Below are 27,605 nucleotides of genomic sequence, written 5' to 3'. Positions count from 1 at the left end.
TGACATATGAACTTGGCATCATGGTATTTCCCCTTCTTTCCTGACATTTCTAGATTCAGTACCAATTTAGAGCCTGGGGAATAGAAGCCATGCCTGTCCATCTTCACTGCCTTTGCCGTAGTCTGACTGTACAGTATTCCTTTGGGCAAAGTCATTTCAAATGTGTTCCTTCTTGTCTACTGTCTGCCCTCCATCTCTGAGGGGTCACTTGGGGAAATGTCTCTGCCCAGCCTGCAGGGTTTTGCTTGTTTGGTGTAAGGAGATGCCTTTTCCCTAACAGTTAGCTCACAGAGCCACGAAGAGTCGCTTTAGGATGGCTGTCAGAACTCCTTCCTTCTCCCGTCCCCAACACAGACTCCTCTCAAAAGTAGCCCTGACACGTGGCAGGTGGCTCAGAACTCTTATTCCCACTGGGGATGCCCTTCTGCTTTTGTGCAGATTATTAATTCATTCCTCCTGCCTCCTGCCCTTCCTGTACTTCCACAGATGGTTTTCAGTTGTCTACCAAGTCCTTGTTCAGAATAGACATGGCCCATGGCCACTGACCTCATGGAGTTCACTGTTGCACATAAACACGTGAATAATCATGGGACCTCAGACAGTGCTGGGTTCCAGAAAGGAGGAGAGGGGAAACCCACTGGAAGGAATAGTTTGAATGCAGGGGGGAGGCTGGTGCAGTTGATGGGCTGGGGAGGGTCTTTCTTGAGGGGTGAAGGGGGAGGGGACACACCAGGCAGAGGAGCTGCATATGATGGGGTGGTGGGGGGACTGCTGTGTCGCCCAACCGGGGTGCTTCCTGAACTCTGCGAAATCAGGGCCTTGGCACATTAGAAGACATGAACTCTACTCCTGTGGCTGGAGCATCGAGGCCGGGGGTGGGAAGTGTGTGAGCAGAGCTGGGGAGGAATTTCACCACTGGGCCCTCCTGTTGCACTGCAAGTGCCCTGCAGAGCTGTTAGGAGAAGAGTCACTGATACAAGGTAGGCCTTAAACAACAGAGACAACTGTGCTGTTGACTGAATCCTTGGCAGGCCTAGGAGTGTGTGTTACTTACCAGGTAGTTTTATTTCTATCTGTTTTGTTCCCATTTATGGAATCTGAGGCTCAGAGAGGTTGAGTTGCCTGAATTGATGGAGTTAGTAGTGGGCACATCCAGATTCAGCTCCAGGTTTTTCTGTCTCTTTTCTGCTTCCTCTTTCTCTTACTGAGTTTAAAATTTTATTTAATTATCCTAATACTCATTTTTAGAAAATGCTGCATATTAATTAACACCCTATCCCTGTATATTCACTTGGAAGTTTTTTCCCCCTAGGTTTTCAGTGTTTTGGTTGGCCTTGCAATAAACATGTTTGTTGGCACTTTTTTTTTTTTTTAAAGGTCGTTGACTGACTAGCTGTTTCCAGACCTGCAATCTCTCTGTAGTGATGCCTTATTGTCACCAGGGGGCAGCCCTTGGATTCTAATGTATTCATCCTCTTGAGGGCGTTTGGTCTTATTTAAATCAGAAAATAGTAATAGATTGATGAAAGATTAGTGTATTTTCAGTCCATTAAATTTATGTAGTATACTTATTTTCTGTTAAAATTAAGAATAATAGTAGCTGTTAATTTGAATTCGTAGAGTGTAGTTGGCCAGAATGAGAATTTAATATTTAACTCAAATATTCATTAGACCTGATGCTTTCATATTCTAGGAACTAGTTCAAAACTATATTATATAGAGGGGAGCATAGCATATTATATAGAGAGTGTTTTCAGCCTGAATATGTTTCTGTGATATTTTCCCTTGCAGGTGTATTGATTAAGCCCATCAAATACAAGTGTTAGCTTTACAGAATGTTATCATTTTTGTATGGTTGAAGGGGGGAAAAATGAAATGAAAAGAATAAAAATCAACCTAATAAACCATACTCTTACATACTTTTTAGGGTTCTTGAGCAGGAGGAGCACTTTCGGGGCGGAGACGATGATGTCCTCGGATCCGCGTATGCAGAAGACTCCACTGATGTGTACAGCTCCCAGTTCGAAACCATTCTGGACAACACTTCTTTGTACTACAGTGCGGAGTCCTTAGAGACCTTATACTCGGAGCCAGATAGCTATTTTAGCTTTGAAATGCCTCTCACTCCAATGATACAGCAGCGCATTAAGGAAGGTGGCCAGTTCCTGGACAGGACATCCATGGGAGGACAGCAGGATGTCCTGAGCATCTCAGCAGATGGAGGAATAGTGATGGGCTACTCTGGCGGGATCACCAACGGACTGAGTGGCTCCAGCAACTCCATCTATACCAAAGGCACCCCAGAGATTGCTTTCTGGGGAAGGTACTAGTCCCATGCTCATTAATTCCGTGATTGTTTGTAGTATTTTTTTCTTTGGGACATCTGAGTGTGGAATATATTTGAAAAGCATTTGTCTGGTTTCTGTGGGTGTAAGTGAATGATCTGAATAAAAAGTAATTTGGGTTTTCTGGGCAGGTAGAGCACAGTTTAGTGGTTTGCCAAATTGGCAACCTGTGGACATCCTAATGTGGTGGTGTTTCTTGTATTACCATGTGTAAGTTGGATCCTGAACAGAGGTTTGCGGGTAGTGAGTAGAGATTAGCTCCAGTGATGCAGCTTTGGTGGCAGTGGCCGGGTGCCGTGGGAAGAACACTGGGAGTTCGTGGCTTCCGTGGCAGTGGTTGATTACTTGGAGTGGGTTGTTGACTAGGCTGGAGTTTCCTTGGTTTTAAGTTGAGGGTGTTGGATTAAATGGTCACTAATCACTAAAGTCTCTTTTGGCCCTTTGCTCTGTAAGGTCCTGTACTGCTTGGAGGTCTTCCTGTTCCTGAGATGGTGGGAGAGGATCTGATTATACAGATGCTTGATAAAGCAGATCCCTTGGTCAATACCATAAATATTGTTTTTTTTTTTTCTCTCTGCTTTGGGATTTATGTCTACCTGGAACACTGAATGACAAATTGTATAGGTTTGTGTGCCATACCTGTCATTTAGTGATTCCCTGTCTCTTGATGGATTATCCAGCTTTCATCTTTTCTCATTCAGCATCCTGGGGTCACTTAACTATACTTCAGCATCTCCATCAGTGGACTGAGGATGCTGCACTTCTTAACAGTGTTGTGAATTTAGATTTAATATGTTTTTCCTGAATTAAAATGTGTCAGTTCATGCATTTGGGGAGGTGAAGGGGCGGTTAAATGAGGATAAACTATTTTAGAACCGTATGAAAAAATGTCAGTGCTTTTTTTAAAAGTCAGTATTCATATTACAGGATTCCAGTGAACCTCTTTTCATGAGCAGTCTGTCCTGTTAAGCACTTCCTATAAGCATTTTATAGGTTTATGGCTCCCTGGGGGAACGCGTTTGAAACTGGCATATTATGCTGCAGCTCTGCAGTTCCACATAAGGCGGACCTGGCTGTTGGTTATCTTCCTGGGTCACACAAATCGTGGAAGCAAAGATCTTGGTCTGATTTACTTGGACACGCCGTGTATTCTCTCTGAAACCCCTTTTGTTTATTGGCATAGTGGGGTTAATGATATTTAGTATGCCGTGTGGCCCTAAGATTTAAGGAGTTGATATAGATTAAAGCACTTGGCACAGTACCTGGTATAAGGTAGGGGCTGGAGTAAAATGTGCAAGTCAGAACCACTGATATACCTGCAGTCACACTTCCTGGATCTCTAAGAGAGGGTGTCCCTGAAAGGAGGGGATTTCTAGGGACTGCCTGTCTCTGAAGGGGGTGTCCCGGAGTGGGTGGTGCTCTCATCTCTGATAACCGTAAATTGTGATACAAAGCAGATAATTTCACTGACATTCCAATCCAAATTTCTAGAGTGAACAGAAGTTGTTTATATCATAGATCTGAAATAGGTTGGGGAGCTGAGGTGTTTTGGGCTGAGACTTTGCTACAGGAGCCACAGGGAGGGTAAGTAAAGATAGGAGATAAACAGCAGTGAGTCAGAACAGGAAGGTGAAAGTTTTATTCAAGGTGTGGTGTGCAGACTTAGAATAGGAAGCAGCCATCACTGGTACCAGCATGAGGGCCAGTCATTAGTAGGGCAGAGATGGGTAGTTAGGAGAGAGTATTGGGGTTGGTTTTAGTATTTTAGCATCTCAGATTTAGACAGTGGTATATTTCAAGCCAACTTGAGACAAGGTTTCAGCTGCATCTCTTGCATCATCAAACCATGAGATCTTGCCCAGCAATGAGACTGAATTCCAGTGTGGAATGAGAAGCATCTGAGAGATGAGCTCTGGCACTGTCCACACAATTCCGGATCAGTGGTCATTCGCCCCTCCTTAAGCACTGCTAGGGACGTGGACAGACCAGCTTGACAGGGCATGCCATTTGTGTTCTGTGAGCTGGCACAAGATAATAAGCAGTTATAAGTGGAGATTGTTTATTTTGTGTGTATGTGTGTGTGTGTAATGTTTATGTCTGTCTTTCTTCAGGGGTAAAAGACAGGATAGGCTCAATGATTCAAAGAAACTTTAAGGAAACAGGAATAAATTTCTTATTTTTCTTTACCCTCTCTGCCCCCTTGGTGCTTTGGTGAAGTTGCAGCACCAGAGGACTTGTGGGTTGAAGAATGAGGACATTTTCCAGCTTGAAGAGGTCCTGTTGTACGGTAAAGAATCTGAGCCCCAGTTGGGTAGGTCTGAGTTGCCTGGTGACAGATCTTGCACTAGTGTTCACATTGCCTGACTCCTAGAACAGGCACATTCGAAGCTGCCTGGTTTCATATCTGTGTTCTTTCTTTTGATCTGATTTCTCTCATGCCATATATTTTTGGAGCCAAAAGTTTGAGTTGGTAATTGTAGAGCTGGTGGTGGTGGTGGTTGGTTGTGTGTGTGATCAATTTGAGATAAAATCTACCGAATCATTGGTAAACATGTCTTCATAAGTTAAGGTAATCAATCATCAGGCTTTTAAAATTTTCTTCTGCATTAAAGCGTCCCTCCGTAGAGGTAAGGAAGTAGACAGAGGTATTGAGCCTGTCAGGGAAATCCAGACAGGAATGCTGACTGCACAACAGCCAAAGCACTCCAGGAAAAAAAAATCCAACTTTATGAAATGTTGTGCTCTTCGTACAGGAAAGGTGATAAAGCAAGTGCACATGCCTGGCATTCCAGCTCTATTCACTGGTCTCTTCTGTTTCATTGTCATTGGGCTGGGGTGGGGGCGGGGGGGGACTATGTGGGATAAAGTGAGCTCTGAGGAAGACATGCTAAGACTCATCTACCCTGATAATGCTTTTTTGAGTCTAGCTTGATGAGAACCAGGAAAATTCAGCCTGTTCCTGTTGAGGCATTGATTTTGATGTATTGGCCAATAGAGACTGTTATTACTTCAGGAAGTCTCTAAATACCATCTTACGTCCTATGCATCATGTGTAATCCATGGGTTTTATTTCTTTGGTAACCACATGGTACTTAATTCTCATAATAAGCTAAGTGAAGGGACTGCTCATATTCTGGTTTTCCAGATAAGGAAACCGAGGCTCAGAGCAGTTGAGTAACTTGCTCAAAGTTGCACAGATAAGTGTTGCACCCAGGATTTGAACCCAGGCAGTCAGACTTCATAATCTACTTTATTTTATTTTATTTTTTTTTGTTTGTTTCTTTGGGTCACCCCCAAGGCATATGGAGGTTCCCAGGCTAGGGGTCCAATCAGAGCCACAGCAACATGGGATCCGAGCCATGTCTGCGACCTACACCATAGCTCACGGCAACGCCAGATCCTTAAACCAGTGAGTGAGGCCAGGGATCAAACCTGCATCCTCATGGATGCTAGTCTGGTTCATGGACCACGAGCCATGACAGGAACTCCCGAGCCCATTTATTTTTGGTCTCAAAACAAAAATACTTTCTTTTGCTTGACATTGCCCAGGTATTTTAAAATACTCTTCTGTATCAATATATGCTTTTACTTTGTCATTAAAAATGATTTCAGTGGCAGTATCTGACAGTGATTTTTGAACATGGGATGATGCTGTTCTCCATTGTGTTGCATCCTATAAGAAGGTGGAGTGGTTGGGAAGGGGGAAGGATCACGTGGCACTTGAGCACCTTCAGGAACGCCTCCCAGGCCTGAATTTCACCAGGATTTGTGGCCAGAGGGGGACTGATCTCCACTTAAAGAAGAAAATCCTTCGGATCTGTAATAATCTAGTATCAGTTTGGCAGGACATTTTAAAAGAGTAGGTGTGCTGACTCTGTCTTTTAAAGGATTATGTACCTTTGTGAGAGCAAATAGATGGCTCTGTATAAGCTGAAAAAAAGCCTCTTAGGATCTTGGAATCAATCTGGCAGGAATGAACTCTCTCAGGTCCTCTGAACACTGACGCTGACCAGAGAGCCTCATGCCAGTCAGGAAAAAGCCCACTCTGTGACCGTAACACAATATTTTAATGAAGGAGCAAAGAGTAGCATCCCCTCCCTTTGTGGTCCAGCCACAGGGCTCTCAGGCAGACAGGGTCAGCCATGCGCGTGGAGTCCAGTCATGTGGCTCCAGAATTAGGAAGGATAATTAGAGACTTACAGCTCCACATGTCCAATGGGCTCCTTTGTGTCTGCGTGCTTCTCCCTGGCTGGACCATCAGCTGAGGACTGCAGCTCCCATCAGTAAGTCCTGACCTGAAGCCTGTAAGGCCAAGTGTGGTCACTCTGACTGTTGTTTGTTTCTCTTGAGCTTGGATTTGAACAGATAGGAAAAGAGGGACAGCAAATACAGTAATACTGCAGGAGCTTCTCTTTCATTCTCTGAAATATGCAGAACTGCCTTTGAGCGTTCCCTTTTTTAGGGTGACAGCTATATTCCCTGTCTTGGCTCCCCAGTTTTTCTTTCAGGTAGCGCTCAGGGTGGGAGGAGGGTGGATTACATCTGCGTGCAGCTCCTGTGCCTGGGAGGCTCTGGTTGGGGCTGGGGCCCACCGCAGGTGGTGCTTGTGGCTGCCTGCTCTCCTCTGCTTTCTCCCTTCTCGCAAGTAGAATTCCGACAACCAAGTATCCTTTTTCTTCCAAGGTTTTTCTCTTTCTTTAGTGTCTCTTTGTCTAGGAAAAAGTCACATCAAACAAGATTAAAACTTAGAGAAAGTATGATTTCAAATATTTTTGACATGCCAACTTAAAACCTGTAAAATATTAAAGTCACGTAACTTTAGTGAAGCTTTAGTGAAGCTTGTGTGTGGACAAGATCTTTATGTTGCAAACTTATTTTGGGGGAAGGGTTGGCTCACCTTCTCTGTCGTCCTGGTGGGAGCTCTCTTGTCTTAAAGGTTCATTGCTGCCTTGCTGCTGCTCTGCTGATCTCTTTAGTTCTTTTCTTTCATGTTTTAAGATTTGTTCTGTGCAAAATAGCTTTTCATTTTTCTCTTTCTAGCTTCCCGAAGCAGTTGCGATGGTGAACTTTTTTTTTTTTTTTTTCCCCATTGCAAAGAAGCAAGGAATGACAGTGCTCAGTGATGAGGGTGGGGGCCCTGCTGGGTCTCAGAGCTGCCATTTCTGGGTTCAGGTCCTGCCTCAGGTACCTACTGGGGGTGTGATCTCTAGTAACTTACAGAAAATCTGGGCGCCTGTCCAAGTGTGAAATGAGGTGAGTCATACCTGTTCAAAAGCAAGTGAGATTAATTAAGTGAAGAAAATCAAGAGTAGATAATCAGGTGGCTTCACAATGCCTGGTACATAGTATGAGATAAATGAAAAATAAAATAATAATAGCTGGAGAGGAGTCATTGTAACAGTCCACCGTGTACCACCCTGGGCCAGCCTCCAAGCTTTTGCAACACCTGTTACTGGACTCCTGAAACTCCAGTTTCTTTTATAAGATACAGCGTACTATGGTGGTGGCATAAATATGGGGATTTGGGATCAGAAGACAGGTCAAATCATTCTTTCCACTGGCTGCTTGATCCTGGGTTATTTCACTTCGAGGAACCTCCTATTCCTTCTTGGTAAAATGAAAATAACCTTAATTCTCCCGGTTTACAGTTTTGTTGTCAGAGTTTGCTAATAAGTTCTAGTTTGTGGATATTCATTTTATACTTACCCTGAGTTTTTCAGTAGTCTGAATGATAGTCTAAGGAATATAAGAAATGAGATAAGAAAACACTTGGTAAAGAAGAAAAGACACCAGGATTTGGTGACTGTGTGAATCTAGGACATGTGGGCTGAGTCCAAGTGATGGTAAGACTTTGGTGTGGCCAACATACCCATCGGAGATAGCAGGGGCTGGGAGAGGGCCCCTTGTGGTGGGGTTTGCATAGATGGAACTTGAGGAGAGTTAGGACCCTTCAAGTGAGAGAAGTGGAGCCACCTTTTGCAGGGAGGCTTGGGGTGAGTTCATGGAGGGCAAGGATGCTTAAGGCCGGGCTGGAGTGCCCCTGGGTGCTGCCTGAGCATCTCCCTGATGCCACCTGTGGAAAGTATGCCTCTGAGGGCAGTTTCTGGGCAGCTCCTGTGCTGGCCTCCTGTCCCTGGCAGCGTCTGATTGGTTGGCCCCTCAGGCAGAGGTGCCCTGGCCCTGTGACTGGGGCTCTCCCTGTTTGCTGGGTGCCTCTTATATCATTTGATGATGATGTCAAGAAGTGCCTGGATTTGAAATAGGATCTCCCAGAAGTGTTCTAATTCTATGTTTAAACTGTAAGAGGTACCAAGCAATGTGGTGGATATTGATGTGGAAGGTGCTGGCTCTCATCAAAGACCATGTTAAAAGACTTCAAGTGATAAAAGATGTTGGAGTTACTACAAGGAGAACCATAGCTTTAAATAAAGACTGGATTAGCAGTTGATGTTTTAACCAGTCAGGTTGTTACAGCAATCTTTTCATTCATGTATCAGTACAATATTTACATTTTAAAGGAAGCAATAACATTTCCTTTCAACAGAGGTCACTTCACATAAAATTTGCAAATGTTATTATCTATTGATCCAGGGTTTGGTGAAGAAAAAAGGCAGAAACTTTTGTCCAAGTAAAGCTCTTTGAAGGTATTTTACATAGAAGTAACAATCTTTCAGAGCCCCAAATGGGTCTGTGTCCAGTGCTTTAATCCTGTTTTTCTTTTTCTCCCTTGGATTTTAGAAGCTTTCTATAAACTGCAATACAGAGTCTGTATTAAACTGGCTGAAGCTCCTTGCAGAGCCCTGCTGTTCAGTACCTGAGGGGCTGTGGTGCCAGGTGGGTGAGCCTAGGCTTTCTTGTGAGTGCCACTGAGGAGTGGTGTAAACTGAATCACTTACAGGAGTGAGAGTTCTGAGCCCCACATCAAACTCTCATGTGTGGGGATCTGGCATTGGGAGAAAGAGCCCCTGGAGCGTTTGGCATTGATGGCCAGTGGGGCTTGTGCTCAAGAGCTCCACGGGACTGGGGGAAATGGAGACCCCATTCTTAAAAGATGCACATAGACTTACTTGCACATGCACTGGGTCCAAGGGCAAAGCAAAGTTTCCGTAGGAATCTGGATCAAACCTGACTGCAGTTCTTGGAGGACCTCCTGGGAAAACAGGGGTGAATGTGGCTTCTTGCGAGGGAAGGACATTGAAAGCAAAGCTCTCGGGAATATTCAGCAGTGTGCCTTTCTCTGGAGGTGGCCATTTTGGAAAAATCTTGCCCCACCCATCAGTCAGCACTGAGAAGCCCCAGGGCAAACAATCCAGGTGGGATCACAGACCTGCCCCTCAGTAAACAGGCTGCCTAAAGAGCCCTCAGGCACACAGCCACCTCTAATCTCACTCAGAGACAAAGCCCCATCCACCAGAGGCTTAGGAATCAGCTCCACCTACCAGTGGGCAGGAATCAGCCCCTCCCATCAGGAAGCGTACAGCAAGCCCCCATACCAACTTCAGCCACAAGGGGGGGCAGACACCAGAAGTAAGAGAGGCTACAACTCTATTATCTGTAAAATGGTCACCACACCAGAAACCTATAAAAATGAAAAGACAGAGAACTATAACTCAGATGAGGGAGAAAGAAAAAGCCCCAGAAAATCAGCTAAGCGAGGAGGAGATTCTCAGCCTCCAGGAAAAAGACTTTAGATTGTCAATGCTGAAGATGATGCAAGACATTGGAAATAAACTGGAGGCAAAGATGGATAATTTACAGGAAACACTGAGCAAAGAGATACAAGATATCAAACTTAAATAAGAGATGCAAAATACAATAACTAAAATAAAAAATTTACTAGAAGCAGCTAACAGCAGCATACAGGAGGCAGAAGAACAAATAAGCGAGGTGGTGGACAGATTAGTGGAAATTACGGATGTGGAACAGAAAAGAGAAAAAAGATTGAAAACAAATGAAGAGAGTCTCAGAGAACTCTGGGACAACATTAAACGCACCAACATCCGTATTGTAGGGGTACCAGAAGGAGAAGAGAGAGAGAAGGGGACAGAAAAAATATTCCAAGAGATAATAGCTGAAAACTTCGCTAACATGGGAAAGGAACCACTCACTCAAATCCAGGAAGTACAACGAGTACCATATAAAATAAACCCAAGGAGGAACACCCCGAGACACATATTAATCAAACTGACCAAAATTAAAGACAAAATCTTGAAAGCAGCTAGGGAGAAGAAACAAGTAACATACAAGGGAACCCCAATAAGGTTATCGGCAGATTTTTCAGCAGAAACTCTGCAGGCCAGAAGGGAGTGGCATGATATACTTAACATGATGAAAGAAAAAATCTCTAACCAAGATTACTTTACTCAGCAAGGCTCTCATTCAGATTTGAAGGAGAAATCAAAACCTTCACAGATAAGCAAAAGTTGAGAGAATTCAGCAACACTAAACCAGCCTTACAACAAATACTAAGGGAACTTCTCTAGGCAGAAAAGAAAAGACAGCAACAGGAAACAAAAATTCCACAAATGACAAGGCTCACCAGTAAAAGTATATATACAGTAAAGATACGAAATCATCCATGCACAATTATACCACCAAAATCAGAAATCATGAAAAGAGGTGGGTACAAATGCAGGACACGAGATGAACTTGTAATTAAGAGAACAACAACTTAAAACAATCTCATATACATATAGACTCATATCAAAACTTCAGAATAACTGCAAACCAAAAATGTATAATTGATACACAAATAAGGAATCTCTGGAGAAGAAATATATCTTATAGTAAATAGGTGCATAATCCACCATGAAGGGGATCATTTTTGACATCATTCTTGGAATGCCAAAGCCTTCTTAGATCTGATTCGGATTTCCTCTCCATCAAAGTATTTATGATAATTATAATTAAATAATGCAACTGTACAATGAAAGTTTAAAAATGCTAGCTGTCATTATCAGTAATAACACTGCTTGAACAATTGCTTTTAAAACTTCCTCAAGGTCACCTGTCATGAGTGTACTGTGGTTAGACCAACTTAGGATGTTGTCTATGTGTGATAATAATTCTAAGAACATTAGATTATTTACAGGTGAGGAGTTTTAATGATAGTTTATTGTCTTTATAATTACTCTATCTAAGACTCCACCTTGGAGTTCCCATCGTGGCTCAGCAGAAACGAACCTGACTATTAACCATGAGGATGCAGGCTCGATCCCTGGCCTCGTTGAGTTAAGGATCTGGCATTTCTATCAGCTGAAAGGGCTTGGATCTGGCATTGCTATGGCTGTGGTGTAAGCTGGCAGCTACAGCTCCAATTCGACTCCTAGCCTGGGAGCTTCCATATGTCATGGGTGTGGCCCTAAAAAGACAAAACAAAACAAACAAAACAAAACAAAAAAGCAAAGATCCCCACCTCAACCCAGAGAAGGTGACATTTTCTAGTCAAGAGTAGTAATGTGAATTCTTTAGTATAGAGAAGTTAAGAGGTATTGAATAATTATTATTGTGAAACAAAACTATAAACATTTATTACTCACACTGCATTCACTAAGCAACTGTATTAGAGTTCATCATATATTTTAATTAATTGGGGGTAGTGTCCTTTCTATTAGGTAGTGAACCGTTCATGTCCTTAGAGTTAAGACTCAGAGGACCTCTGCCACAGGGCCCAGCACATTCTAACAAAGTCAGAGGCCCAGGCATGCTGAAGAGGATAGGGTCTGGGCTTCTTTTTTGCTTTGTTTTGTTTTGTTTTGTTTTGTTTTGTTTTGCTTTTTAGGGCTGCACCCATGGCATTTGGAAGTTCCCGGCCTAGGGGTTGAATTGGAGCTGCAGCCGACAGCCTATACCACAGCCACAGCAACATGGAGTATGACCCGAGTTTGTGACCTACACCACAGCTCAGGGCAATGCTGGATCCTTAACCTACTGCGTGAGGCCAGGGATCAAACTCACATCCTCATGGACACTAGTTGGGTTCATTACCATTGAATCACAAAGCGAACTCCCAGCAGCACATTCTAGGTGCTCAGTTTTTGTTGAATGAAGAACTTAACCAGCAGCTACTCTGTAGTAGGTACTAGGTGTCTCCCAATGTGGAGGCAGGTAACTTCATAGGTAACTATGGAACAGGGCAAGCCAGACAGTAGGGTCCTGGCCTGGGCTACTTCCAGCATGGGCTTTGGAGGGTCAGGTGAATGTGCTTACATGTCCAGGGAGGGGGGCAGGGAGACTCTCCAGATGGAGGCAGAATTAGGAACAGCTGCTTGGATTTGGGGATTGGAGAGTTGGGAGTTGAAGGGCTTATTAACCTCTTAGTCTCCTGGTCATTTTCTAGACTGAACCCACTGAATACACTTGAAAGGCAGTCATTATGCAGTTGACTTTTACAACTTCCGCACGTTCTAGGCACACCCCAAAGTGTAAAAGTTTATAAACACTTGTGATCTCACCAGCCAATTCAAGTAATAAACCATTGCCGTGAATGCCTCTGGGTCCCACCCCTCTCGTTCTCTTCCTGAGGGTCACCACTGTATCACGCTGAAACAGGTGTGCATCCATAAACAATATGTCCCATTCTTTCACATGATTTTGAACTTTATATAAATCCTGTGTTCTTGTTTCCTTTTGTACCTCACTTATTTGCTCAACAGTTCAAATTCATTCTTGACTGATTCATCAAACCCTAATGTATTAATTATTTGCTAAATAGTATTCATTGCATAAATATACACTATAACTAATTTTCCCATTTTCCTAGTTAGGAACATTTGTCTGTCTTATGTTTTTGTTACCTTAAACGGCATGGCAGTGAACACTCAGGTTTTCTTGTGCACATATGGAGAGTTTCTCTAGGCTAGGTATATATTTAGGAATAAAATTGTGGGACAGTAAGTCGTAATCATTTTTTGGTGTACCGAGGCATTCTTGAAAGGGCATGTTATATTTTCTTTGAGAGTATGTAATTTTATCTACTTTGGTTTATACAGTAATTTTTAGTTATTTTACCTCCTGATTCTTATAATTCCCAAATCCCAACAAAAATAGCAGGAGCCCAAAGAAAAAGCCTCGGAGAGAAAATGAAGCAGAACCAGTCTGCTTTCCCTTTTGGGGCTCTGATGGGACTCTGTTATCCACTAGTTAGGTCTGGTGCCCGTGCATTCTCTCTGCCTGTCCTGTCCTGTGGTCCCAGATTCTCAGTTGCCTCCCAGGCGGCAGTTGTTGCCTGTGTCTGACAGCTGTGAGGGTTGCCTGTCCACGTCTGACTGTCTGAAGCAGCATTTGAACAGCAGGACAAATGAATATTTTCACATTAATGAAAGCAGAAAAACAGAAACAAAAATTTCTAGAAGTGAAAATAGAAAAACACAGATCACATAACATTAAGTATGACTTGAACACAGCTGAATTTTATATAGTATAAATGGATCAGGTCTATTTTTTGCCTATTTCAGTCATTCCTTATAGCCAGAATGTGTGTGCTGTAGGAAATGATGGTCTTTAAAAATAGTATCTCAAAAACCATAGTGCTCTTTAGGAAAAACAATGCTGAAATAGCCCTTTTTTCCTCCTTTTTCAAATAATGTTGGCCAAACTCTTCCTCACATAAACAGCAACCACTCCAGACCAATTCACACAATTGTTCTTTCTCTCTGTTGTCAGCTGGCCGTCTGGCTTCTAAACAGTTAAGTGGAGGTTTGTGAGGTCATGTGTGACTTCACTGGATCTGGACTTGGGGGGAGCTGCCTGTGGAGAGGGGAGGCAGGGCTGGGGGAGTGCTCCTCCAACTTCTCCAAGTCTTTAGCCTGCGCCCCGAGGGGCGTAGAGGTGTCTGAGAGAATGTCTCTGCAGAGGTGGCCAGGAGCAGTCTGGACGCCCAGCAGAAGCCGCGGTAGAAGTGCCCTGGACGAGCCCTTGCAGATGATGGAGGCTTGCTGAACCCATGGGACGGGAGAGTGCTCTTTGTATCTGTGACAAAGTTGTGGGCCGGCTGTTTGCTTACGGAGGTAACTGGGCTTCACTTTATGTTCTTTGTCTGGCCCCAGGCAGTGCTGGATTATGTGACTGTAGTTACAGAAAATTTTTTGGATTTTAAACTGTTTGATTTCACGTGAAAAACACTGCAAGAGAGTCTTAGAAACTTAGGAAAACGATTCCTCTGTAGTGTTTCCTGAACAAGGATGATGAGGTGCGGAGGGCGTATCTGTCCCGGGCTGTGACGTGAGGGCAGGGAGCCACTTCCTTTGAGGAGCTGAGCTGCCCTGTGGGGCGTTGCTCTGCCTGCACCCCATGAATTTTGCTATTCAGTGGGGGCCGTTCTGGCTGCTGTACAGGCTGCCCTTCTTGCTCCAAAGGGAAGTTGGCCGCGCTGTTAGTATAGAAACATGATTTGTCTTAGAAACGGCTTTGGTTTTGAAACTTCAAAGGCTAGTCAGTTATTTAAAGAGAAAAGGTAGAGGGAGCTTTTTCCTATAACTGAGGGAACTTGAGCACCACAGTTCTCCCCAGGAAGGTCTCCCTTCAGGTTCAGGTTCAGGCCAGGGAAGGTGCAGGGCAGAGGTGGGGTAAGCAATGGTAAAGAAGGGTCTGAGCCAGAGTGCTGACATTCTGGAGGTGCCTGGGGTTAAGGGGTACGTGAATACCCCAAAGCTTCTGAGAACCCTGTGCTTGGACTTTGGGAGTATTCAGCTGAGTGTACCAGGTGTGTTTGTGAGTAGATACTGTGTAAGCTGGTATTTCTTGCCTTGATTACAGATTTTAAGTTTTAAATTTTAAGTTCCTGTTTCCATCAGCTTAAAAATATTGCCTCTTTATATAACTGGATATTTTGTTTCACAGCTTTAATAATAAAAGAGAGAGAGAATGCTTGGAAGAAAGCCATGAATCATGTTTTGTGAGAGGCATAAAGTAGAGTGGTTATGAGCCTGGACCTAGGAGTTATAATCGCATAGATTTGTTTGACCTCTGCTCCTTACAGTTTGACCTCTAGTGAGTTAGGTAACCAGTCCTGCACCTGTGAGGTGGGGATGCTGACAGGACCCAACACGAGGGGTGGCGGTTGTGAGCATTTACTGTGGTGCAGTGCTGGAAGCGTTTGGCATCATTGCCCCTTGTGTTAATAAAAGCTCAACAAATATTAATAAAGCATGGCTCCTCCATGTTTAAATCATTTTTCCTTATGTCGGTCACGTGAGAGAACTTAGACCTTACAGACTGGTGGTCATGAGTGTGGCGTTGTGGGCATGCTCACCCTGTGGACGTGTTGGGGCTCCCTTATGCCAGGGCTTCAGGCAGCACCCCTGCAGTGCCTGTGGCCCTGGCCCCCTCCATCCCTCCCCTCCGTCATCTCTAAAATGTAGCCTCTGGTGGAAGGTGGAAGGTGGAAGGCGGGGGGGAAAATGGGTGAATTAGTACAAAACCATCAACACTTCGTGAAAACATCTTTATGCTCATGTGCTTCAATTAGCATCAGTTTCATCATCCTAGAAGGTGGAGAGCACTGCACGCAGGGGTGCGACCTGCGCAGGTGCCGTGCAACCCGCACTGGGAGCACAGCTGAAACCTTGTCAGGACTGCCATGCTTTCTGGTTCCTTCCACAGGTTCGGGCTGTGCTCCGCCTGCAGCAGTGACTGCTCTTATAGGGTTCACCTGTGTTTCTGGTGTGGCTGGGTCTGTATGCTCCAGGAGTTAGTAGTTGTGACTGCTTCTATTTCATGGGCTAATAACCTGTGTGAGATATCTTTTCTCCATGGTTATTGAGGAGATTAAATGAGACAAAATATGTGAAAATGCCTAACACGTTTTTTTCTTCTTTAAAAATTATTCTACTTCTTCTGTTACAATGAGGGGAATAATTGAGTCTCTTTTTGTTTTGCTTTATAAAGGTTTTGTGTCCAGATGAGTGTTTCTAAAAAAGTGTTTAAAGAAGTTTTCTTGTGCTGTTTACTTGATCTGTTGTCATTTTCTGTTTGCCTTGGTAACATTCCAGTGCATTCTCTAATCCTTATTGCCATTTAATTTTGAACTAGTTTTCAGAAATATGAAAGGAGTATGTGCCAATGGTAGAAATTCACACTGAATTTCTGACCTCCTGATGGCTCCCAGTCTGTCCTTGTAAGGAAGGCATGGTCTGTGCAGCTTTGGGAGACCCATTTTAAACTGCCTCACAGTGTGAAGGTACAAGTGTACGGAAAGTTCTCTGGGATCTGCCAGCTTCCTGCAGCACGGCCCCTCCCTGCAAGCCCCACAGCACAGCGTTGGAATGTTTGGGAGCCTTGAAGGGCACCCGCCTGCACAGCTGGGCTGTGTCACCAGGGCTGAGCGTACTTGACAGGGCTGGCTCCAGCTACACGGTGGCTCCTGCTTTGGGCTAGGTTCTTGCAGGACGGCAAGCCACAGGGCTGTCTCAGCAGACACCTGGAACCTGGGAGGCTCAGCCCGTGTGGGGTTCCCATGGAGATTTAAGTAGCTGGCCTGAGGTTCAGTCACCCCTCTGGCCTGCTCTTGTGTTTGGCTTTTTGTCATATAACATTGCAGGGGGTGTGGGAGCTGTCCCTGGGGGTGCGGTTGGGAGACACGGCTCAGCTTCCAGCTCCACTGCTCACCAGCTAGCTGTGAGCAGGGCAGAGTGTCTTTGGTCCTCAGTGTCTTTACCTGGAAAATGGGTCCATTGGGAGGGTGACATAAACACGTGAAAGTGCTAGATAGACTACACAGTGCTCTGTAGACTCGTTGTGTTTGTTTAGTGTTTGGTGTCTGACCTTGTCCCACCTCTTTGTGAGGGTCATGTGTCCATCTGCTCCTCAGTGGCCCTGGCATGCCCACCGCCTGTCTTCAGAACTGGGGAGGGCAGCAGAGTGCCTGTGCTCAGAATGTTCCCCAAAAGACACTCCCTTTTGTTGATTCAGCTGGTCCCCTGCAGAGGCTGTGCTCTTCAGCCGGGGAAGCTCTGGAGGCCCAGGCTGGAGCACCTCTGTTGGCCCTGCTCTGCTGCTGATCCTGAGACCCCAGCAGTCACTTTCTGTCTTGATCCCTTAGTTTCTTTATCTGAAAGACATTTGTGTGTGATGTGCAAATAGTGACTCTCCCTTTTCTGTCTTTCCTCTACCTTGCTCTGTTCCTCATCTCACTGATTTCTGCTTCCCCTTTTAAACAGCTTAGGACAGTTATCTTCAAAAAGACAAGGCAAGGAGTTCTCTTGTGAAACAGCAGATTAAGGATCTGGTGTTGTCACTTCAGTGGCTGTGGTCACTGCTATGGCGTGGGTTTGGTCCTGGGCTTGGAAACTACCACACCCTGTGGGGAGGGCCAAAAGAAAAAAAAAAATGCCAGGCAAATGGGGAAACATCAAGTTTGTTGCCTTCTGAATCCTAAATGTAGGGAGGGCTACAGGATGTTCAGGATAAGTATCAAGTTGTCCTATGTATAAGCCACTGACCTTGACATTGCTTTGTTTTGTATTTATCCAGAACTGATCACCTTTGATCAGGGCTTCCGTGGCTCAGACCTGTTGTTATGGGAGCTGGGAGTCCCTGAAGGGGGAGAGAAAAACGGTGCCCTGGCATTTGACATGGACATGCCACCAGGAGAAATGGAGAATGAGTATTCTTGGGGCTGAGACAGTGATCCCTTCGGGGCAGGGCAGGGCCCTTGGCCCGGGGTGTGCATTGCTGTGGTTTGGTTCTCAGTGTGGCTTATATCCGTTCTGGTTCCTAAGTTCTTTATCCAAAACTCATTGAATGCTGGAGAATATCTATCATACGTGGACATTTTAGTCTGGCTTTTCCAGGACCGCATTTATGGATGACAGAATGACAGGGAAATGTTTGTATTTCTTTAGTGTTTTGCTGCTAAAAGATAAACAAAAAGATAGTTAAAAAACTGTCTCTGCAGCTTATGAAACAGAAGGCTCAGGTCTGGTCCAGGTAGCAGGAGCCCGTCACTGGCCACTGGGGCTGGTATCTCTAGTGAGCCCATCAGGGACTTGTCAGTTGAGCTGGTACCTGAGACCCATGGAAGCCATCCATTGGGTTGAAACAGTTCACCCAGAGAATTCCAGCACTCATGGCTTCAAAGACAGGGGTTGTAAGTGCAGCCCAGATTGTTGTGTGGTTGGCTGAATGGGCTGAGTGTGTGACCATGTGTTATAGGAGTTATCTTCCCATCGCAATGTGAGTGAAGATTCTGTCGCTCAAGGTTTGACACTTCTTGATGAACTGAGGGTAGGGTCTCAGAGATTGACCCAATATAAACTTTGTAACAAGCAGATCACTATCTATATATATCTATAATATAAATCTATATATATCTGCTATATATTTATACACATGCATATATACACAAACTTTTTTTTTTTTTCATGGCTGTACCAGCAGCATATGGAAGTTCCCAGGCCAGAGGTTGAATTGAAGCTGCAGCTGAGGCTGACGCCACAGCCACAGCAACACCAGATCCTTAACCTATTGGGTGAGGCCAGGGATTGAACCCACATCCTCACAGGAATAGCATCGGCTCCTTAACCCACCGAGCCACAGTGGGAGCTCCAGATCAGTATCTGCTTAAATGCTGGGTGTATAAGTGCTGCTTCAGGTTGGAGGTAGAGATGTGGCTAGCAGGCTTAGAAGATAGTGGAGATGGAGTACCTATCATGACTCAGTGGTTAATAAACCGGATTAGTATTCATGAGGATGCGGGTTCAATCCCCGTCCTTGTTCAGTGGGTTGGGGATCTGGCATTGCTGTGAGCTGTGGTGTAGGTCGCAGATGTGGCTTGGATCCAATGTTGCTGTCGCTGTGGCGTAGGCTGGCGGCTATAGCTCTGATTCGACTCCTAGCCTGGGAAACTCCATGTGCCATGAGTGTGTCCCTAGAAAGACCAAAAAAAAGTAGTGGAGAGTAAACCTAGGGAGGAAGTTGGTGTCAGGTGGGTTTTTGCTTTGCATTTTCTGGCATTTTGAGCTTGGGAAGCTGGTGTGTCCCATCCTTGGCTATGACTTTGAATTCACCGTGGAAATTGCATAGTTGAGATTTTCTAAAACTTAAAAATGAAGGAACCGAAAGGTATCCACCTGGAACACAGCCAAAGAATGTCCGTTTTCGCATTTAACGTGAGGACAGGCTGCAGGGTCCACAGCCCCACCTTCTCTGCAGGGTTTGAGTGAACACACTGGTCATCCTGGCCTCCTCCCTTGATAAGCAGCATGGATGTCACAACCCAATCCTTGGAAGGTAACCTCTTCTTTTTAAAGGAGAAAAACATTTTTACTAACAAAATATTCTCCTGGGAAATTTAGGTTTAACAAAAAGGGCACCCACCGCCCACACACGTCTATTTCCAGAAACGCCCCAGTGTGAGAGAGCAGGCAGGCCCTCTCCTGAGCCTCAGTGCAGAGTCCTCCGTGCTGCTCCCCCCGGCCCCTGGCTGGCTCTGGTAGGGGCTGAGAGGTCCTTGTAGGAGCTGGGCTGGGGCCCAGGGTGGGGTTGCCCCGCCCAGCTGTGCTAAGGATCCCATTTCACCCGGGGTTGGCTGGGGTGGAAGTAATATTTGTCTTGTGTTGCATTCAGTTTTATGAAAATACCTGAGGACAGCAGTCTGCTGTAACTGAACTCCAACTTTATTAAAAATAAGTGTCATTGTAAAGGAAGTAACGGGATTTAGGTATATTTTTCCTCAAAATACTACATATTATGTGAACAGTAGCTGTTCTTTCTGTGCTTGGATGCCATTCTTTTCACCAGCTCTCTTGATGGCATCTTCCTCTTTCTCTCTCTCCCTTTCTTTTCTTCTTTCCTTTCCTTTTCTTTTCTTTGCTTTTTGCTTTTTGCTTTTCAGTGCTGCATGGAGGTTCCCAGACTAGAAGTTGGATTGGAACTGCTGGCCTACACCACAGCCACAGCAACACAGGATCCAAGCTGTGTCTGCAGCCTACACCACAGCTCACAGCAACACCGGATCCTTTAACCCACTGAGCGAGGCCAGTGATATAACCTGCATCTTCATGGATACTAGTTGGATTTGTTTCTGCTGCATCACAGTGGAAACTCCCTGATGGCATATTTTCTTTTCCTGTTTTCCTTTCTCTCTCTCTTTAGGATCATTCACTTGCTGTGGGCCTTTTCCTTCCCTTGCATATTTAACCATGCTCTTGTCTCCCCAGTGGTTTCTTCAGCTCCACGTTCCACCTTGCTGAGCCTCTGTAGCCACCGATGGGCACAGACTTTCAGCTGCTATGTCGCTGTGACCATTGCATGTTCAGTGCCAACCTGACCCTCATGAGCCCTGGGGTTGCTCCCAGATCCGTCTGTGAAGGGTGGACCTCTGTGGTCATCCTGTGTCTGCTGGTGATGCCAGGGTCATAGGAAGAGCCTTAGGCTGGGAGTTGGGAGATGAGGACTCTGCTGCCAGTTCTAATTGATGTCTAAATTCTTAACCACTCTGAGGCCTTCATTTACTCACCTGAAAAATGAGATTAGATTAAATAATCCTCAAGGTGCATTTTAACTCCCAAAGTCCATTATGTGATTCTATGAAATCATACTGATTTTGACTCTTGACATTATTTCTTTGTGACCAGTTAGGATATTCTGTACAAGAACAAACTGAAAAACAGTTAAGACACTGTGGAATTGAAGCGGGTGGCATAACCCCACAATTTAGAAGCCACATGTTGTGTGTCATGTGCTGGAGAGAGAAGCTGGAGAGCAGGTGGTGGGAGGGAGCAGCTTCCATTCTCTTCCATCTTCCTTGGGCCACTTCCGCAGCCTGACTTCTGGCCTTGTTCTTCCCTGGAGGCAGTGCATACTGGTTACCCTTCCTCAGTCTGAATTGACTGATAAGAAGTATTTATGCGAAACCCCAGATGCACCTCTTCTAGGAAGGTGAGTGCATAGATAGTGGGAGATTATAATTCTCCTTCTTTAGCTGAAGTAAGCGGCTAAAGGTTCCATCTTCTCCCCCTCTTTTCAGAGGGTCCTCGTTTCTCCAGAAGCATGAGCCCCAGCAGCTGACATGACACCAGGATGAAGGAGGTAAAAGTTCATGCAATTCTCTCTTGACTGCTGGTGTCCAGTGTCTGGATGCCCTAGGCTTCCGCTCAGGGGAGGTCTCACTGCAATTAGGAAGTGTCAGAGAAACTTGGATGAATCAAACTATCTCCTCTGTCTAAAAATTTGATAGGAGAAAATTCTGAAACTATTATTTTTGAATAAGATAAAGATATATATGAAATCTCACTTGTGGGCAGTGGGGATGGAGAGAGTCAGAGGGCTCAAGGAGCCCCCGATCCAGACCACGGACACAGCTAACAGCTTCCAGAGCACTGTCAGTTTGGACGGCTTGTCCCCTGAAACCCTAGCCTGCACCCCCAAGAAGTGTTGACTGAGGAAGGAGTTGCCACCTTGCCCGTCTCTGACTTTGGGTCCACAAACAGGAACATATTGGTGGGATGTTTGCAGCTGCTGAAGGACCCAGCTACCTACTCCTGGAGATGGCAGGAGTCCTCTGGCCCCTTCCCTGTGACAGCTTCTCCCCTCCCGTCCTCTTCAAGACAGTGTCTGCCTAGACATGCCAGACTTCCTCAAGTGGTGTCATCTCAAATCAGAATGGTCTTAGTGAGATGTCCTATTTACTTATGAAGAAATGTTCTAATTTACTCAATAACATTTCTACCTCATGCTTTTTTTTTTTTCCCTTCAGAACAAACTCACCCTCAAGTTAAAACTTTATTCTATTTAAACAAGATTTTAGAAAATCTAGGCTAGTGAACTTGTATGACATGCTTTGAGCCATCCATGGCTGTACATGCTTAGATTTGAGTGCAGAGCTTTCCCACTAATTTGGAATGAACTGGGCATTGTAACTGGTTTTGTATGGAACAGTTGTTTCGGATCCCAACCCTGAAATGACATCATTTTCTTTATACCCAAAGTAAATGCTCTGCAGTCTAGATTATTCTGGAATGTGGCTGCTCTATTTTTCTCCTGATCAAAATCTTCTGTTGCACAGGAGTCCTTCTAGTGTACAGTTTCCCTTATAAGTTATTGTTTTTATGCTTTTAACTTTTCTAGTTATAAATCTTATTTTTCCACGACATCCTATTTAAGGTAGAGTAGGAATTGTGGTTGAAATTGCAAACACATCCAGTGAGTCCCGTTTTGATTTTCTAATTTCAGAGTGTCTTTTCAGTGGAAGTGATTCAGTCTCAGACATTATTATTTTTAGCCAAGATAAAATGTACTTCAGGTTGTTTGCTTGTGAGGCTCCGAATTAGAGGAAAGGTGCCAAGGAGTCATTAGTAGAGTGTATAAGATCCTGAGGGAAGATACAAATGTGTCCACCTCAGGTTAGTTGTATGTGCATGAACAAGAAGAAGGAGAGGTTGACTTGTAGAAGATTCCACCCTCATAGAATTCTAAAGGGCCTGAAAGGGGGCCTTGCCTTTACTTTCCTTCTATGATATCTTCACATTTAAAGAATAATTATCAGAGCTCTTGTAGTTTTTCCCTGTGTAGGTGCAGCTCTTAGATAATTACATTATTTAAAAGGTATTAGTGTAAGTCTCCCTATGATTATGTTCACATTTATAATCCTGTCAGGCTAACTGCTGGACCTCTTTTAGGGCTAGAACTCTAACCAATGCAATGGATGGAATTGTGTGTGGGGTTAGGAACCTGGTTCTTCACTGGCAGATTTGTCTTTATAGCCTAACCTGGCCATTTTCTCAGGCCCTTTCTTCTCCTTCTTGAACCCCTATAATACAAATGTTGGTACATTTAACATTGTCCCAGAGGTCTCTTAGACTGTCCTCATTTCTTTTCATTCTTTTTTTTTTTTTTGTCTTTCTGTCTTTTCTAGAGCTGCACCCACGACATGTGGAGGTTCCCAGGCTAGGGGTCTAAACAGAGCTGTAGCCACCAGCCTACACCAGAGCCATTGCAACTCGGGATCTGAGCTGCGTCTGCAACCTACACCACAGCTCACAGCAACGCTGGATTGTTAACCCACTGAGTGAGGCCAGGGATTGAACCTGAAACCTCATGGTTCCTAGTTGGATTTGTTAACCACTGAGCCGTTACGGGAACTCCTCTTTCATTCTTCTTTCTTTATTCTGTTACACAGCAATAATTTCCACCTATCTGTCTTTCAGCTCATTTATTCTTCTGCCTCATTTATTCTGCTGTTGATTCTTTCCAAAGCATTTTTCATTTCAGTTACTGTATTGTTCATCTCTGTTTTGTTGGTTCTGTGTTATTTATTTTGGCTTTTTTAGGGCCGCACCCGCAACATGTGGAAGTTCCCAGGCTAAGGGTCAAAGCAGAGCTGCACCACAGTTTACAGCAACTTGGGATCCAAGCCACATCTGCGACCTGCACCACAGCTCCTGGCAATACCAGATCCTTAACCCATTGAGCAAGGCTAGGGATTGAACCCCCATCCTCATGTAATACTAGTTGGACTCATTTCCACTGCACCACAGCAGGGAAAACTCCTGTTTGTTCTTTAAATCTTCTAGCTCTTTGTTAAACATTTCTTGTATCTTCTTGGTCTGTGCCTCTATTCTCTTCCCAAGCTCTTGGATCGTCTTTGCTATCATTTCTCAATTCTTTTTCAGGCAGATTTTCTGTATCCATGTCATTTAGTTGTTCTTCTGGCATTTTATCTTGCTTCTTCATCTGGAACATACTTAGCTGCCACCTTTTTGTCTAATTTTCTGTTTGTGGTCTCTGTAATGCAGGCTGCAGGATTGTAGCTCCTCTTGCTTCTGGTGTCTGCCCCCAGTGGGTGAGGTTGGTCCAGGGGCTTGTGAAGGCTTCCTGGTGGGTGGACTGGTGTCTGCCCACTGGTGGGTAGATCTGGGTCTTGGTCCTCTGGTGTGCAGAGCCATGTCAGGGGATGTGTCTAGAAATGGCTCTGGGCTCAGGGTAACTTTAGGCAGCCTCTCTGTAGGTGGGGCTGTGTTCCCCCCCCTGTTGGTTATTTGGCTTAAGGTGTCCCAGCACTGCAGCCTGCTGGCTGTTTGGTGTGGCCAGGTGTTGGTGGCAAAACAGTGACCTCCAAAAGAGCTTGAGCTAATGAGTATTCCTAGGGACTTGTGCTGCCTGTGTCCTTGCCCCCATAGTGAACCACAGCCAACCCCTGCCTTCCCAGAAGACCCTCCATGACCTTGGGTGTGTCTGGCCCAGGATTCTGTGGAGTCACAGCTTTGCCCTGGGTCCCAGGGTATGTGAAAACCTTCTGTGTGTCCTCCAGGAATGCAGTCTCTGTTTCCCCCAGTCTTGTGGAGCTCCTGCATGCAAGCTCTGCTGACTTCAAAGCCAACTGCTCTGGAGACTCCTCCTGCTGATGCCAGACCCCCAGGCTGGGAAACCTGCAGAAGCTCAGAACCCTCATTCCTGTGGGAGAACCTCTGTGATATTATTTCTTCCACTTTATAAGTTGCCCACCTGGAAAGTATGGGATTTGATTATATTGCAAAGTACCCCTCATACCATCATGTTGTGGCTTCTTCTTTGCCTTTGGATGTAAATATCTTTTATGATAGGTTTCAGTCCTTTTTGCTGTGGTTGTCGAGCAGTTTAGTTGTGTGATTTTGATGTTTTTGTGAGAGGCGGTAAGCTCAAGTCCTTCTCTTTCGCCATCTTGCCTCCCAGTTCGTAACCTGGCCTTTCCCTCACAGTGTCACCTTGGGCAAAAAAAACCCAGTCCCCTTTCTATCCTTTATGACAGGGTCACAGTAATACCTCCTTCCTAGAGGTGTTACCAGGATCAGTTGAGATAATGCTTATGAAGTGCTTGACAATGTGCCTGGAGCTAGTGAGTGTTCAGGTGACGCAGGCTGTTGTTACTGTCTTAACTGTCGTCATTGATGCCAGGCCCTTCTGCAGATGTGCGCACACCTCTACCTTCACCAGGCGGTTTACATTATCCCCATAGAGCACAAATCTCAGCTTAACAACAAGGGATGGTGTCATGTGCTCATCCCTTTTCTCCTTCTCTATAAGGTACCTTTACCTTTTCATGCCCTTCGGTCAGGGTTCTGGGTAAGGATTGAGGCCGTGTCTCAGAGCTATTAGAAGAGGAGGAAAAACTGCAGATCCTGAATACAGACTTTCTGCTGGCACCCTTCCAGGAAGAAGCAACTTCTTAGTGCCTCTTTTGTACAAAGGGAAAAAAGAAAAGAAATTCAAATAATGTCTGACTTTCTTGCTCAGATTTTTAGGTATGGTGATTCTGATGCCTCATGCTGGAAGTTGGCTGTAGAGAAGGTTAACTTTCAGTAATGTGTCCCTATAATCCTTCTGATGATTTTATTTTTTATTAGCAACTGTAGCAGAGACATTATCTTTTAGAGAGCATTGGTAGTGGACAAACCAGCATGGAAACTGAATATCTCCTGATCAAAGTTAGAATAATAGGAAAATGCTGCATCTCTGCTCAAGAGAAGTCCGTGCCTGGTTCCACATGTTCTGGCAAAAGGGAGCATCCAAGAAAGGTTTCTGTACTTAATATTGTACAGAACTTCCCTTAGTGAATATACTCCTTCTCTGATATATGTTTATGGCTAAAACTCTTGCTCAGGAGCGCTCATTAACTGAACATTAACAAAGTCTGTGGATTAATAACATCATACAGTTTTTGTGAGATCCAACTTATCTTTAAACAAAACTAAACCAAACACCCAGATTGCCATGAAAAGGAACCAAAAAGGTTTTTTTCCTCTTAAGCCCCTGGTGGGAGCATTTTTATGTCAATAATAAACTACCTTTGATAGATTACCTGTAAGCAGTCTCTGAAACACAGAGGGGTTACTACAGCAAGGCATGTAAAATTTGCAGCCTCGTGGCCATGAGCTGCTTGGGGTTTGTGGGGATTCACACAGGATGCTGCAGAGAATAGCTGTGGCTTAGGCCCATGGAGCTGGGGTTGTGGGCTAAAGGCTAGTTGCTGTGACTCTCCATCATCTGGCTCAAGTCCCCTTGTGCATCCAGCCTTGGACTCCAGGTACTTCATCCTTCCCAGAAGTATCAGAATTTGAGGTGCTGGCTAAAATGGGAGAGGGGCAATGAAGTCCATAGGATTGCTGGCCTTGGAAACAGCAAAGGAGCCCACCCCACCCCCACCCCACCCCCACCAGCTGCCCTTCTGCTCCTGTGGCTTTCTTGATCAGCTTTCTTGATCAGTTCTATTTTTTACCACCTCTGCCTGGGTCTCGAGTTCTCTGCTTACAGATAGAGTAGGTTCTAACTAAACAAAGGAGGGGACAATACCCTGCATTGATGTATGCTTTTATTTTATTATTTTATTTTATTTTTGTCATTTTTTAGGGCAGCATCTGTGACACATGGGCGTTCCCAGTCCTAGGGGTCGAATTGGAACTGCAACTGCCAGCCTACACTGCAGCTTCCAGCTTACACTGCAGCTGCTGGCCTACGCCACAGCCAAAGCAACGCCAGATCTGAGCCACAAGGCTAGGGCAATGCTGGATCCTTAACCCACTGAGCAAGGCCAGGGATTGAATCCACATCCTCATGGATACAAGTCAGGTTTGTTACTGCTGAGCCACATTGGGAACTCCTTGGTATATGCTTTTAAATTCATTCCTTTACCCTCCAATACCGACTCAGGTTTCTTTCCCAGTGGTACAGGTAAGGGTGGCAGAATCCGACCCTACTCCTTCTCAGGCTTCCTAAGAGTAGCCACAGATAAGAGTCTCTCAACTCAACTCAACCTCCTTCATCATAGTTGAGTCATCCTGGCATGACTGGTTGATACTAGCTGGCTAGGTGCAGCCCAGAAAACCCACCCACTCACCAGCATTCTTCTCCCACCCAGCTCAGACAACACTGAACTTCTCTCTTCCTGATGCATGGGATCCAGGGAACCCTTTCTCCTGATGGAGAGTAAGGGCAGGTCCTCCATGCTAGTGGTGTTAACATGTGTGTGTGTGAATAGACAGATGCTTTTTTTTTTTTTTTTTCTTTAAGTAAGAGATTAGAGAGTGCTCACAATTTTAATCACATGGTTGAAAGTGGACCCGCTTCGTCAGAGCTTGAATGGAGTGGTACTGAGCTCTACTCTCAGTCTAGGCACCCCCAGCACTCCCAAGGGGCTGCTTTAGTGGGTTGTCGTCATTAAGAACACATGATGTGCTTCTCCCCCCTTTTCTGTACTGTGCCATGAGCTTGCACACACACACAGAGACCAATAAGTAGGACAGCCTCCTAAGCCATCCTGTTATAATGTGAATCCTTCCTAACTGC

The 27,605-nt window shown here is 44.9% G+C and overlaps 1 protein-coding gene across 1 annotated transcript in view; it reads left to right on the top strand.

The window, feature by feature from the left end:
• Positions 1 to 27,605, top strand: part of PSD3 (pleckstrin and Sec7 domain containing 3) — a 441,162-nt gene that overhangs the window by 113,148 nt on the left and 300,409 nt on the right. The window contains exon 4 of the mRNA XM_047771731.1: positions 1,928 to 2,323. Coding sequence (XP_047627687.1) covers positions 1,928 to 2,323 — 396 coding nt within the window. The remainder of the gene's footprint in view (positions 1 to 1,927; positions 2,324 to 27,605) is intronic.

Source organism: Phacochoerus africanus, chromosome 3, assembly GCF_016906955.1.
Source record: "Phacochoerus africanus isolate WHEZ1 chromosome 3, ROS_Pafr_v1, whole genome shotgun sequence".
Lineage (NCBI taxonomy): Eukaryota > Metazoa > Chordata > Mammalia > Artiodactyla > Suidae > Phacochoerus > Phacochoerus africanus.
The sequence above is the reverse complement of the archived record's forward strand: the minus strand, read 5'-3'. Positions and strand labels throughout refer to the sequence as shown.